General features: G+C 42.8%; 1 protein-coding gene across 1 annotated transcript; it reads right to left on the minus strand.

Moving 5' to 3' along the window:
- Window positions 1-453: 453 nt before the first annotated feature.
- LRRIQ4 (leucine rich repeats and IQ motif containing 4) lies at window positions 454-13,356 on the minus strand (the record flags this gene model as incomplete). Its single annotated transcript, XM_082624321.1, has 5 exons — window positions 454-606; window positions 4,767-4,963; window positions 6,226-6,364; window positions 7,792-7,965; window positions 12,355-13,356. The coding sequence occupies 5 exons, from the start codon at window positions 13,354-13,356 to the stop codon at window positions 454-456; spliced, it is 1,665 nt and encodes a 554-aa protein (XP_082480447.1).
- Between the last annotated feature and the right edge of the window lie 2,183 nt (window positions 13,357-15,539).

Consider the following 15,539-nt stretch of genomic DNA (forward strand, 5'->3'; position numbering starts at 1 on the left):
GCTCTGTGGCTGGTAGTGAGGTCCATTTTCTGATTTTGTTACTGTACTATAGTTATGTAGGATGTCAACACTGAGGGATGGTGAAGGGTGCATGGACCTCCCTGTACATTTCTTTGGAATCTCCTGTGAATTATTTCATAATTAAAAGTTTTAAAAGTAGACATGACAGTACAGTGAACCTCCATGTACCTATCACATGCTTCTACAATTACCAATTTTTGGCCAATCTTGTTTCATTTGGATCCTCCACATTTACCTCTCCCTGATATTATTCTGAAGCAACTCCCAGGCATCATAGCATTTTTATCCATCAACATTTCAGTAAAAGAACCTATATTTTTATATATAACCATAACTCTGTGAATAATTTTTGTGTGGTAGGCATCTAATTCCTAGAGATTTTGCCTTCTTAATCCATCAGGGTTTATTACCTCAATTCATACATTTATAGAATTATTTCTTATTTTTCTTTACAGATTTTCCTTTTACATGCTTCTTTCCTTTCTTATCTTTTGGAGAATTCCTTCCCTTCTTCTGCAATTTTATCAGGCCTTCAAATTTCCCAAATCCTTTGCGTACCATTATTCCACGCCACCATGCCTGAACCTGAAAACAAGAACAGCATCAGCTCGTATCACAATGGACTGGGGATGGTTACAGCTCTTTGTTCTGGTATGTAGTTTTCAAGATGTGGAGAATGGAATGTCACTAGAACTCTGAACCTTATTTTCTCTCTTTCTCAATTGGCCAATCATCCAGGCAAAGCATTTTTCAAGTATTTGGTGGCTTTACGTGCCAGGCACAGTTCTAGACATTTGGGAAACAGCAGTTAAATACCAATGTCACTGACTCTGTGGAACTCACATCCCAGTGAGGGGAATAGACAATAAACAATAAACACATGACTGTATAATTTGCCAGATGGCAGAGGTGACAGTGCACAGCAAGGGGAATGGGTATGCCTGTACCCTGCCTTCCTCTCGTTCCTGGACTACCCGAGCTCCTACCTACAGGCAGCCCTTACTTGTTCTTGAGATCCTATTCCTTCGCACCTACTCAGGAAACCTCTTCTCTAGTAGACTCTTCGAACCTGCCAGTGGCTCCCCGTTTCTCTCAGAATAAAAACTCAAGTCCTGGCCTCTCACCTTCTGAGATGGCCCACACTCTGTCTGTGGAGTGTGTTTCTCCCAAGGTCATTTTCACCTTTTGAGATGGATGGCATTCTGTCTATGGAATGTGTATCTCTCTAAATAAATCCACATCTTAAACAAAAACAAACAAACAAACAACCCCCCCCCCAAAACTCAGAGCCTTGCAATGGCTTACAAAGCCCTATCCGATCTGCCCCTCCCTCCTGATCTCTTAACTCTCTCCCCCTTGCTCACTTGCTCCAGCAATGCAGGCCTCCTCACTGCTCAGACACACACAGGTACTGCTCCAGCTCAGGGCCTTTGCCTTTACTGCTTCCTCTGCCTGGAACACTCTTCCTAATATTCGGATGGTTCACCCCTCCACTTCTTCAAGAATTTGCTCAATTGTCATTGCTATGGACTGAATTGTGTCCCCTGCTCCCGCAATTCGTATGTTGAAAAGCCTTAATGCCCAATGTGGTGGTATTTGGAGATTGGGCCTTAGAAGGAAATGAGGTTAGATAAGGTCATGAGGGTGAGGCTCTCATGATGGAATCATTGCTCTTATAGGAAGAGACATCAGAAAGCTTGCTCTTTCTCTGTCATGTGAGGATATGGTGAGAAGGCAGCCATCTGCAAGGCAGGAAGGGAGCTCTCACCAGAAACTGACCATGCTGGCACCATGGACCATCCCGGACTTCTAGCCTCCAGAACTGTGAGAAAATAAGTTTCTGTTGTTCAAGCCACCCAAGCTATGATATATTGTAATGGTTGCCTGAGCTAAGACAGTCATTTTCCCAATGAGGCCTACCCTGACCATCTTATTAAATTGAAACCCCTACAAATCTAAAAAAAAAAAAAAAAAAAAAAAAGATACAAATGAACTTATTTACAAAACAGAAAGAGACTCACAGACTTAGAAAACAAATTTATGGGGCTTCCCTGGTGGTGCAGTGGTTGAGAATCTGCCTGCCAATGCAGGGGACACGGGTTCGAGCCCTGGTCTGGGAAGATCCCACGTGCCGCAGAGCAACTGGGCCCGTGAGCCACAACTACTGAGCCTGTGCATCTGGAGCCTGTGCTCCGCAACAAGAGAGGCCGCGATAGTGAGAGGCCCGCGCACCGCGATGAAGAGTGGCCCCTGTTCGCCGCAACTAGAGAAAGCCCTCGCACAGAAACAGGGACCCAACAGCCAAAAATAAATAAATTTATAAAAATAATCCTTTAAAAAAATTTATGGTTAACGGGGGGAAGGGTGGCAGGGGAGGGATAGATTGGGAGCTTGGGATTGACATGTACACACTACTATATTTAAAATGGATAATCAACAAGGACCTACTGTATAGCACAGGGAACTCTGCTCAGTATTCTGTAATAACCTAAATGGGAAAAGAATTTGAAAAAGAACAGATACATGTATATGTATAACTGAATCACTTTGTTGTAGACCTGAAACTAACACAACATCGTTAATCAACTATGCTCCAATATAAAATAAAAATTAAAAAAAAAAGCTAACTGAAGTAAGATCAGATGAAAGAACAGAGATTAAATATAGTAAGTGGCTACTTTAGTAGTGCAGTAGGATGGAACAGTAGTCTGAAATCTGCCAGTTTCTCCTGCCTAAATAAATGTTTGGACCAAAAAAAATTTTTTTTTGAAACCCCTATAACACACACTCACACACACACTACTTCTGGCAACCTCAGTTCCCCTTAGCTTGAGCTTTTTTCCAATACCAATTAATCACTTTCTAACTTAGTATACAATTTTATGTTTTATATTTCATGTTCTTATTTCTGTCACACTAGGCTTTAAGCAATATGAGGACAGAAATATTTGTCCATTTTGTTCAGTGAATGCATTTCCAGTGCCTGGTACATAGTAGCAGCTCAGTAAATATTTGTTGAACGAATGAATGAATGAGGTGGGTGGAGGTATGCTGTTTTATAAAAGGTGGATGAAGGGCAGATACGTGGATATTTGAGCAGAGGCTGAACTAAGTGAGGGCCGGTCTTGTCCACATCTGGGGAAAGCACTTCTGGGCAGAGGCAGGAGCCAGTGTTAAGGCCCTGAAGCAGGAGCACACATGGGCCTTGAAAAAACACCAAGGACCCCATTTGTGACTGAAGTAAAGTGAAAATGGGAAGGATGAGATGCAGAGTGGAAGCAGCACATCAGTTAAGGTGGTGATTTTCCAGGGGAACAGTATTGCCTAGGAGGGGGATTCTGGAAATTTATGAGGCTTTTTGTGTGTTAAGATTTAACAGACCTCTATTTTGTGATATGCACCCTGGTCCACAAAGACTTTCCAAGAGTGTGCAGGCTTAGATAGGTTGGAAGCAACTCATTTCCAGAGCTTCAACTTCCATCCATACCCCTCCCTGAAATGTATCTGCCAAGGAACACAACTGCTGATCCTCTAGTTGTAGCTGCCCCTTCACAACTGCCCCTCTGGCAGCCTCTCATCTACCTGAATCTGGCCAGGGGGGTTGCCCTGGACTCCAAAAAGCTCTGGGACACCAAAAAATGAGATAATTAAAAATAGTAGGACTGGGCTTCCCTGGTGGCGCAGTGGTTGAGAGTCTGCCTGCCGATGCAGGGGACACGGGTTCGTGCCCCGGTCCGGGAAGATCCCACATGCCGCCGAGCGACTGGGCCCATGAGCCATGGCCGCTGAGCCTACGCGTCCGGAGCCTGTGCTCCTCAATGGGATAGGTCACAACAGTGAGAGGCCCGCGTACCACAAAAAAAATAAATAAATAAATAAATAAATAATGTTTGTGGTAGCTTATATTATCTATGAGTTTAATTTCAGAAGCGTAAAGGAGGTATCACACAATATTTACCAGGAAAGGGAGGATGTTAGGTCTGATATGATTGAGGGCCATTGATAAATGGTCTTACAGACCAAAGACTAACTCTTATTTCAGGTAAAATGGAGAGTTGTCCACTTCAGCAGAGGCATGGCAAGATCTGACCTAGGTTTTAACAGCATAGGTCTGACTGCTGAGTGGAAGATGTATCACAGGGGAAGCAGGTGAGGAAGTAGGGACAGTAGTTGGAGGGCTAATGCAGTCATCTGGGTTTGAGATGATGGGGGTTTGGACCAGTTGAATGAAGAATACTGAATACTGACTGAAGTGGACACGTTCCTGGGCTGTCTGGGATATCCTTATGTTTCCATGGGCTTGGTGGGCAAGGAGAAGAGTGACAAGGCTCTTAGCCCTTTGATGCTAAGTTAGGGGCAGAGCAGAACTCTGGTCTCTAGATGTCTGATCCATAAATGCTTTCATTTCTAATTTTTCAGCCTCATCTTACTGACTTTGTTAACATAAGCTTTTCACTCCAGCGAACAGTCCAACAGTTTTAGATAGTTTGGGAATTTGAAGTTTTGGTTTCTTTTGCCTATTTGTCGGCTTCTCATCTGACACAGAGAAAAGGAACAGAAAAGACAAAAAATGCTAGGATGATGTTAAAAACTCTCTCGCTTAGCCATGGGGATATAAAAGTAAATAAGTATCTCTATTCTCAAGGTAGAGATGTGTAAAGAGCAGCCTCATAAATCTATAGTTTAACACTAATCCCACTCCAAGCAACTGTGAATATGTTATACAAAATTTTTGCTGATTTTACCTTTGTTGCCATTGTCTTCATATTTCTTCTTTCTTTAAGGTACGCCCATACAGCCTCAGCGCCTTCAGTACACACTATCATTGGGGGTTCTTCCATGGGATTGCCCATCAGTGTCAGAACTTTTAGATTCACTAGACTATCCAAATTCTCTGGAAGATGGGTGATCAAGTTGTCCTCGAGCCGTAATTCTTTCAAAGCTGAAATGATTTTTTTTTAATAATGAATTTGTCTTAAAAACAAGCAAAATTAAAGCATGCATTCTTTTTTTTTTTTTTTTTTTTTTTCGCGGTATGCGGGCCTCTCACTGCTGTGGTCTCTCCCGTTGAGGAGCACAGGCTCCGGACGTGCAGGCTCAGCGGCCATGGCTCACGGGCCCAGCCGCTCCGCGGCATGTGGGATCTTCCCGGACCAGGGCACGAACCCGTGTCCCCTGCATCTGCAGGCAGACTCCCAACCACTGCGCCACCAGGGAAGCCCGAGCATGCATTCTTTAGTCCAATCACTTTGAAATGTTTGTTTCCTCCTATGCCACCTAACAAAAGATGGCACATTTAATGAGGCAAACCAAGTTCTCTTTTTTATAACAACTCAAAGTTGTTGGAGCCAGTGTAAATCAGTGTTAGAGACAGGAAAATAGTACATACTAAAAAATGTTGAGAACGTTCCATTCCTCCGGGGATCAAAGAGAGGATAAAAATGCATGGTCAGGAGCATGGCTAAAGAGTACCTCATACCCACCCCTGCCGCTAATCTTTGAATTATGTCCTATGGGTATATGGGTAGGCAACAGCTTCCACTCATATTCCTTCATCCTCCTTTCATTAAAGAATAAGTCATAGCTTGAAAACACATCTGTAAACCTGAAGATTCAGCACATTATGGCAAAAAAAAAGTTCTTATTTCGTTCCAGTAGGATCTCAGCAAAAGCTTGTTCAGTGAATGAATGGATTTACAAATAGTGGTTTAGCCTAGTGGAAAATGTTTGCATGTTCAAATATGAATCATGTATGATTTTTCATGTCAATCATGTAGCTCCAAAAGTCCCCCCTTGCTAATTTCATTACTCTGGGTCAATCCTTTTCCTTTTTATTCAAGTGACTTATTGACCTAATGCAAATTTAATACAGGACCCCCAACTCCAAATTCTGGCAGATAGTAGGTATTCAGTAAATTCTTGTTCATGGCATAATGACTATATGGATGAATGATAACTTTCTTAGCAGTTGCTATTTTCTTTTCAATTCTTAATAAACAATCTAATTGCCTTTGTGAGGCTCTTAGCTGTACTAACCTGGCACCTGGCCTTCCCCACACTACTAGGAAGCTCTGCAAGGAGATGATGGGGTAGGTCTAAGCTCTCATCACTGAGATTGATCTTTAGTAGGGCAAGGAAGCCTTCAATCCCAGGAAATGCTAGCCTCAAACTCCACTGGGCTGTGGATCTACAAAGATTCCTCACCTTGTGCTTGGCAAATGGCATCTGGAAGTTGCTTAATCAGATTGCAGCGACAATCAAGAATTTCCAAGTTGGCCATTGATCCCAAGGATACAGGCAGGTACTCGAGATAATTGTTCTCTATATACAGCTCTTTAAGACTCTGAAATAACATGAGAGTATACCATAATGATCCTTACATTGATAAAAGAATTATGGTAACTAGAATCACCTGTGAGTTCCCATGTTCTTTCTTTTTTTTCTTTTAATATTTATTTACTTAGGCTGTCCTGGGTCTTAGTTGCTGCATGTGGACTCCTACTTTCAGCATACATGCAGGATCTAGTTCCCCGACCAGGGATCAAACCTGGGCTCCCTGCACTGGGAGTGCAGAGTCTTACCCACTGGACCACCAGGGAAGTCCCTCCATGTTCTTTCAATGGGGATATTATGCATTGGGATAAAGGGAAAAACACATTTAAAGAATCATCATCAAAAACTACAATTATTTTTGAGTTAAGCCATCAGTTGCAGTTCTCATGTATGCAGGGAAAAGAGAACATGGGAATCTAGTGTTTATTTGTTTCACAAGAACTTTATGGAAAAAGAGTTTGGATCATTTAACTACAAATATCATTTGCTCCCATTCAACAGCTAATTCTCTGTGGCAGTTGCTACAGAACTGCAGTTGTCACAAACATCAATCCAACATTGCCCAAATGGATGTAGCCAAAATGTACAGAGAATAGGTTAACTATTTTCAGATTCACTGGGCAAGATTTTAATGTTTGCATTTCACCCTAAGATTTTGGAGAGTGTGGCGTGACATGTACAAGGAGCAAGTTGATGAAAGGAGCTCTATGAACACAGGGCAAAGGAATAGAGAATTAGGAATAGGTGAGAAGTACCTGTTCTGTACATGCCATTGCTCAGTTCCATGACTGGGAGTTATGTAGGGGCTTACACCTACTTTATCATTATTAAAGTGTAGCACCAAGAACATAAAAAAAAATCTTTAAAGGTCGCATATATAAAGACACACTGGTATGCCTACTTTGAATGATGTCATCTTGTTGCTTTGCTAGGATTTAGCATAGTGCTGTGGACCCATCTTCAGCATGAACCTGGTGCAATTGTTAAGTACACCATGATATGCCTTCCACCATGCAGGGAGGGAAATCAGACTGTCCCATCCAAAATGCAGACTCCCAGCCATGTCATCTGTATGATACCTTAACTTCAAAATAGTATAATTTTCAGGGAATATTTTTTAAAAGTGGAAATTAATTGGAAAGTGGTATGGCTCAGTTTCTGCAAATAAAACATGCCAAACCACACAGTGAAACAAGTATGGCTTGACATAATCCAAGAGCAATTACAATAAAATATTCTTGGAGTAGGGATCCCGGGGCTGTTCAGGAAGACAGTGGAAGCCTCAAAGTGTAACAGTGACTGCTTGCTGGGAGCTAGGAATCTTGTATGGATGATTCCACATGCAGCCTGTGAGAACAACACCATGTCTTCTCAATATCAGCCAATTTAAGGAATCAGGGCATATAATTCTTTGCCTGCTCGTTTGGGGAGGCTTACCTGTAGTTTCCTAATGCATTCTGGAATATGGGTAAGCTTGGCTCCCTGATCTTGGCCAATGTATAATTTCTCTAAAGACTCTAAAGAAAGGATTTCTTCTGGAAAGGAAGAAAACTGATTTCCAGTTAGTCCAAGAATCTTCAGTTTTGAAAGTAAACCAAAGTCTGAAGGTAACTGGAAGTATTCCAAAAAGATAAGTTTCAGGTCAAGATTATTTTTAACAGTAAGAAAATAAATTGGGCTTTTAGTTTTGAGGCAGAATGTTTAAAAAATAAGTAGAGCAATTTAGCATCTCCTACTGATGAAAAGTTAGGCCATATGTTTGCATATATAGTATTTATACTCATAGATCTAAAGTCTGGAGTTCTACCTTTCCCCCAGCCTCTCTGCTCTTTACTTTTATGCACTGGATAAAATTAGAGCAATTTTTAACCTACTTTATTGCAAATTTTTAAGCTGTAGTGTATCAAATGCTTGACACTACTGAAAGAAAGAGTACTAAGCTTATTAGTGTAATATTGCAACTATAATATTCATAATTAATTCTGTTATTGGAACTGATCAATTTAGTGACATGACCTCTCACCCTTAAAGGGTTTAGCTCAGCAATTCTGAAACTTTAGTTAAAATCTCAGTTGGGAGGAAACAATGAATTACAATTATATCTTCTGCCCTCCAGTGAATCCCAAGGCTATCTGTCCTGGTATTAGGCAGGCATTTCACAGATTCCCACTCCCAGAACATCAGAGTTGCAAGGCCTTAAAAAGGTCTCTCTATTCTAACCCTCTAATATGGTGGTTGAGTATGTTCCATAGCTAGCCATCCAGCCCATATTTAAACACCACCTCCTGGGATGAAAAGCTTATTGGATGAAGACCACTACTTATCAAATTTCCTTCTCCTGTCAAGCCAAGATCTGTGTCACTAATACATCAACCTTTTGGCCTCTTTCTGGCCCTCTAGAACCACATGGAAAAATTTCATTCTTAAAATATGTGACACTATCACCCTATTGATTATGTTACAGAAATACCTATTTTCTTGTAGGAAAAATGGCCCAACTCTGTGTCTTAATAGCTTCTTAACTCATTTTGAAATATAGTTCCCTGGGAAATCCTTCCTCACAGGTCCCTGCTTCAGCCTTTGGGCTTTCCCCCCACCCATTCCCTAATCTGTCACTCTACTTTTCATGAGAATGGTTGATAGAGTTTGGCTTAGCCCAATCTCTCTCTAGATGGGTGGAATAGGTAAATAATTAGTGAATAGATATCTCTATAGTGGGCTTTCTTTTGACCTACAGGCAAAAGTCTCATACACTTGGAATCTGCCATAAGCCATTTTTCTCTTTATTGTGTAGTGTGAGGGTTCATTTTCTTAAAAAGTTATAAACTGTTTACAGTTTTACTTATTTATTAACATTAAAAAAAGAAAACTCAGAACAAGTCAACCTCCAGAGACACTGATGAATAAGCTTTCCTTCTTGGCTATTTCAAAATTCTTCATTAGGCCCTTAGATCCCTTCAGTGGGAAGCATCTGCATTCAATGCGGTCCAAAATAATGGGGAAAGAGTTTTCAATCTAACCACTTCATTATAACCTAGTCATTTCACTCTTATTGCTGTTTACTTCGTTCATAGGTTTAGCTTTTCTTTTTCAAAAGCCCACTGAATTTTAAAGATTTTTTCCCCCAGGATATTTAAGATCTAATAATGAATCCCATCATAGTCATATCAAAGTATAGTGTAAGTAAATTTGGATGTACAGAAAACCTGCAGAGCATCAAATGAGAACAATTATTGCTGACACTATAATTGAGCTGTAGCCATTCTGAGGTTGAATTTTCCCCCTTAATAGCGTGAATGAAAAATGTTACCAGCCAAATCAGTAAACAAAAGATGTTGCAGCCCCCTGACAGTGAGCCCTGAGGGAACTCAGGATGGAGACAAATGGGCTGCCCACTCCCAAGCCCTCAGCCACTGCAGTAACCCTCCACAGTGCACCCTGAGGAGACTCAGAATGGGAAGGCACAGGATACTGGCCCTAGAGAGCTGAGGCGCACATCAAAGGAATGATTTCCATGAGCCCAGACTGTTGCATCTTCCCGTACATAGAAAAGCGCTAAATTCCTTAACTTGAGAATTTGGCTTTCTTTAATTAACAGTAACCTTTTGAAGTTCCGACTACCTAGTCTTTGTTGCAAAAAGTCCTATATATCCCGGCTCCACCCTTCCCTCTGTGGAGCTGTCCCTCTGAGCTATCTGAGAGGCTGCGTCCCCCGCTCAAGTCCTCAGTTTTGTCCACCAAATAAAACATAATTCTCTACTTTTAGGTTGTCCGTCTTTTTTCAGTCAACAATAGAAATGTACCATACAAATAAAATCCATCTAGATACACACTGAAAGTTAGCTATTTTTGCCTCCATCTAGGCAAGAAAAAGCTACTGGCCAGGCTTCTAGCGCCAGAAGCCCATGAGGTAAATTTTGGGGTGTGAGAGATTAGGCGTTGGCTTAAAGGCAATGTGTCATTATGGAGAGAAATGCATTGGGAGGTTGCTGGAGGCATAATAGGAAATTGAAAAAGGAAGACAAAAGCCGCAGAAATACCATCATAAGAACTGAAGAATAATAAGCCCTGGTACATGGAGATCTTCATGTTCAACATAATAACATTGAATGTGTTCACATTTCGGTGCAGTTTGACTTGCAGTAAAACTTGGTATTGGGTGAGGCTAATCTTTGTTAAGGAGCCATCTGTGTGTGATTCCCTCCTCCACCCTGATTTCTTAAAATGTCTCACAGGAAAGGGTTAGGTATCACTCATGACTCAATAGGATTTAAGTGAACTTCCCAAGGGCACTTTATATTTTGAGACTTTCACTCCCAACTGTGGAATGACAGACTTTGTTCACTATAAAAGGAATTTCTTACATGAGCTGCAAAAGAATTGGGAGATGGGCAGAGGGCTTCTCATAGAACCTTTAAAATCCTCCAGGGTGGGCTGCTACCTAAGTAGAGATTAAGTCCTAGATTCTCTTCCTAAATCTTAAAGTCATCATCAAAATATTTACTTCCTGAAAGGCAGTTTTGAAACTCTCTAGCAATTAGGAAAAAAAAAAAAAGAAAAAACCCCAAAGTTCTGGAAATTGAAAGTTGAGTAAAGGATTAAAAAAGAACAAAAAACAACTTTAAGGCTAGGACTTTTATAATGTATGAAGTACATGAGAGTGGTGTTCACGGCTAGGAAAAACAGACCTAATATTTGGTTACTGTCGTTGATTTCCAAACCTCCCTTTCTCTCTCTCTACAGTTGTCATTTGCTTTTAACAGAACTCTGTCCTTTTAAATTTCCAAATATGAAAAAAAAGATATATTCAATATCTTGTAATAACCTATAATGGAAAAGAATCTGCAAAAGAAACATATATATACACAACTGAATCACTTTGCTGTACACCTGAAACTAACACAACATTGTAAATCAACTATACTTCAATAAAAACATAAAATAAAAAAAAGCATCTGTACCCACCATCCAAACCTTTCGTTAATGAACCAAATGAAATACTGCAATTAAAACTGAGTTCTTATGATCCCATCCTCATTTCCTTGACTTCCTCCCTCTTCCAAGAGGCAGCCATTATTAGGAATTTTGTGAGTTTTTTTTCCCAGTACATATTTTTATACTTTTATTACATATAAAAAATCCATAAAATGTGTTGTGTGTTGTGTGTATGTAGTTTTGTGTGATTAAAGATTTATATGTGATATAATATTCTGCCATTAGGTGTTTTACTTTTTAATAAACATCGCAATTTTGAGATCTATCCACATTGACACGTATAACTCCAGTTCACTTAAATTATTGTGTAGTATTCCATTTTACAAATATACCGCAATTTACTTGCGAATTCCTCTACCAACTGACATTTAGATTATCTCCCGTATGTCATGATTATCAACAATGTTATCACGAACGTTTTTGAACACACCACCCTGCACACCTGTGGGAGAGTTTCTCTAGGGACAAACTGATTTTGCAGTTTCCAGTGAATGGAACATTAAAGCCTAAGGTTGTATGTGTCAGAGAACTCTGCTGTTTCAGGAAACCCCGTTAGGAGGTGGTCTTGTTAAGAACATGAACCCTGCAGCCCAGTGCTGTGTGTTGGCATCCTGACTCTCTCATGTACAGGTGTGTGGCCTTGACAAGTTAGTTAAGCTCCCCATGCCTCATTTTCCTCATAGATCATTGAGGATAATATCACCCACGTCGAAAAGTTATTGTGAGGATTAAATGGGATAATATCAATACATGTAAAACATTTAGCCCAGTGACTGGCACATATACATATTGTAAGTAAACATCAGCTACCATTTATGATCACTATTGCTATTCAGGGGGGAAAAGTAACATAAATGGTGACCCTGTTGGATATACCTGTTAACCCCGGATTTTCACTCATAAACTCAGTTCGAATTTCCTGATGTTTAGAACAGAACTACACCAACTTAGGGCCGGAAGGGCCCTTGGTGGCAGCATAGTGACAGCCAGGAAGGGGATCGGTACCTGGCATATTTTATTATCATCCAGCGCCAGGATTACCAGGTTCTGCAGCTCACAGATCTGCAACGGACAGCGTTCCAGATAGTTCTGGCTGAGATCGAGGAAGCGCAGGTTAACCAGGCGTCGGAAGGGGCGGCGCAGCACCCGCAGGCCGGTGTTGTGCAGGTAGAGCAGGTGCAGCGAGGTCCACCTGCAAAGGAGGGGCGGCACCTTCTCCAGGGGGTTCCCGCTCAGCCCAATCTCCGTCACCTGCGAGAGCTTGGCCAGGGTGTGCGGGATGGAGTGGAGGCGATTGCGGGATAAATCCAGCACCGACAGCTTGGAGCACTGGCACAGCGACTCCGGGAGAACAGGCAGGCTGTTGTAGGCCACGTAGAACTTCTTCAGCTTCGTCAGGTTCCCAATCTCTTCTGGGATGACACTTAGCTTGTTCTCATCCAGGTCGATGATCTCCAGGTTGAAGAGACCACACAGCTCCAGAGGGAAAACTTCAAATTGGTTTTGCTTCAGGTGGATCTCCCTCAGTTTGGTCTGGTTCACCATTTCCTTAGGCAGAGATTTCAGCTGGTTTCCCGCCAGTCCGAGCAGCTCGAGGTGGTGAAGGTGTTTACAGACGAAGAGGGGGATCTCCGCCAGGTCCGTGCGGTAGAGGCGGAGCTCACGCAACTTGCGGATGCTGCTGAGGACCCGAAGGGACGAGGCCAGGAGCGGGTTGTCGCTCAGGTCCAGGCCCTCCAGGTTGCTCAGCTTCCCCAGCTCGGGGCACAGATTCTTCAGCTTGTTCTTGTTCAGGTAGAGGATCCTGACATTCCTTAAATGCTGAATATCCTTGGGGATTTCTGCAATCTGGTTGTTTTCCAGATGCACTTCCTCTAATTCTCGTAAGCCTAAAATCTCCGCTGGAATGGTAAGCAAGCTCTGATTAGAAACGTCAATGAAAAATGTTCTATCAGAGACCTGTTGTGGATCATTTTTCTGATGAATGTTCTGATTTTGTGTTGTCATTTGACATTATTCTGATGGAAAGTTCAAATATTCAAAATCTGAAATATTGTGAAAAGAAAGAAAAAAATATCAGTTTACTTGCCACCAGATTTGGTATACTTAAGAGAAATAAAATTTAGTTGATTAAATTTAGTGCTCACTACGACACAACATAAAATGTAGGTTTTTGTGTTTCATGTTGGGAGAGTACCCCTCTTTCTCCTAACAGGTTGACTCATATTTTAAAAGAAGGATTGTCTAATTTCAATTTTTAGAAATGCCTCTTTTGATTCTATTTTCAGGTGGAAGGTTGCAAAAGATCATTGCTCTTACCATAAACACCGGGAAGGGACTTGAGCATCCACGGATATTGGGATCCGAGTGGGTCCTGGAACTAACCCCTGAGGATACCGAGGGATGACAAGGAACAATGACATCCTCACATATTTTCTTTGGTTCTGACTTCTAGAAAGCTCAGATTCCAGTTAGACCTCTACTCCGAGTTCTTGACACATAAGCACCCAGTGAATCCACTCAGCATCCCTCTCCCCTGCTCCCCTACCCCCCAATCAGGGAGGGTTTTTTTTCCCCCAAACTACATCCCTCCTCCATACCTGGAAATCACTGGGGGTGATGAGAAAGGTACTAAAGGAAATGAGCTGTACATGTGGTGTCTTTTTTTTGTGTGTGTGTGTGGTACTCGGGCCTCTCACTGCTGTGGCCTCTCCCGTTGCAGAGCACAGGCTCCGGACGTGCAGGCCCAGCGGCCACGGCTCAGGGGCCCAGCCGCTCCGCGGCATGTGGGATCCTCCCGGACCGGGGCACGAACCCACGTCCCCTGCATCGGCAGGCGGACTCTCAACCACTGCGCCACAAGGGAAGCCCTGTGGTGTCTTTTTGACCATCCTATTTGATACGCATTTTGACATTGCAGGCTGTCGTTCTGTGTAAATACCGCTTTTGTTTTGCTAAGGCAGATGGGGAGAACAGTGCTGTAGGTGCTCTTTGCCTGGATAAGGCAGCTCTTTCCTGTTTATTCTGTTCTGACCCTGTTTGTTAGTCACTCTCTAGAACAAAAGTCTAATTCTGCCCTTCTAGCTCCTTTGGAAGAGTGTTCTTCCCTTCCCCTGGGGCAGCAATGAATTAATCCTCAACCTCTCTTTCCCCTGTTTTTTTTTTGCGGTACGCGGGCCTCTCACTGTTGTGGCCTCTCCCGTTGCGGAGCACAGGCTCCGGACGCACAGGCTCAGCGGCCATGGCTCACGGGCCCAGCCGCTCTGCGGCATGTGGGATGTGGGACCTTCCCGGACCTGGGCACGAACCCGCACCCCCTGCATCGGCAGGCAGACTCTCAACCACTGCGCCACCAGGGAAGCCCGTCCCCTATTTTCTTAACTCAAAATACTTTAAGGGAGGAATAGGGAAGGGCGGGTGCTGAATTGCACCTACACTCAACACTTCAGTATTTCAGGCTACCTCTCAACTTTGTTGGTAGCATGTGGGGTAAATGAAAATATAATTGTCTTTTCTATCATCATCATGTGTAATCTGAAGAAATACTTCAAGTGATGCTTAAAATCTGTGGGCTACACAGGGTTTCAAGAGACCTCTGCCTTGCCTGGCACAATTTCTTGGCAGTGGAGCGGTGGTCTGGAATTGGCTGGTGGGGTAGTGGGAAGGAGAGAGGACTCAGACATTTTGTTTTTCACCTTTGAACTGTCTTCCTAAATGGCCTGTTTTTACCTTGAGGATCTTCCTTGCACCTTTGCTCGGGCAAGAAGTCTCTGACTGGCTCCAGAGTCCTCTACAGTAGGGGTCCCCAAACCCCGGGCCATGGACCGGTACAGGTCTGCAGCCTGTTAGGGACCGGGCCGCACAGCAGGAGGTGAGTGGCGGTGAGTGAGGGAAGCTTCATCTGCTTCTCCCCATCGCTCCCCATCGCTCACGTTACCGCCTGAACCATCCCCCACCCCTTTCACCCCGCCATGCCTCCTTCCCATCTGTGGAAAAATTGTCTTCCACAAAACCGGTCCCTGGTGACAAAAAGGTTGGGGACCACTGCTCTACAGGGGCCTTCCACTTCTCTTTGATCTATGGTAACCCCAAATAGAGGGCCTTCCTTCCCTCCTTCCTTTTCTTCCCTCCCCCAGGCCCAAGTACCAAATCCTGACCATGTTACCCTGTAACTATCGCTGGGTTCTGTC

Source organism: Mesoplodon mirus (assembly GCF_964341445.2).
Source record: "Mesoplodon mirus genome assembly, chromosome: 6".
Lineage (NCBI taxonomy): Eukaryota > Metazoa > Chordata > Mammalia > Artiodactyla > Ziphiidae > Mesoplodon > Mesoplodon mirus.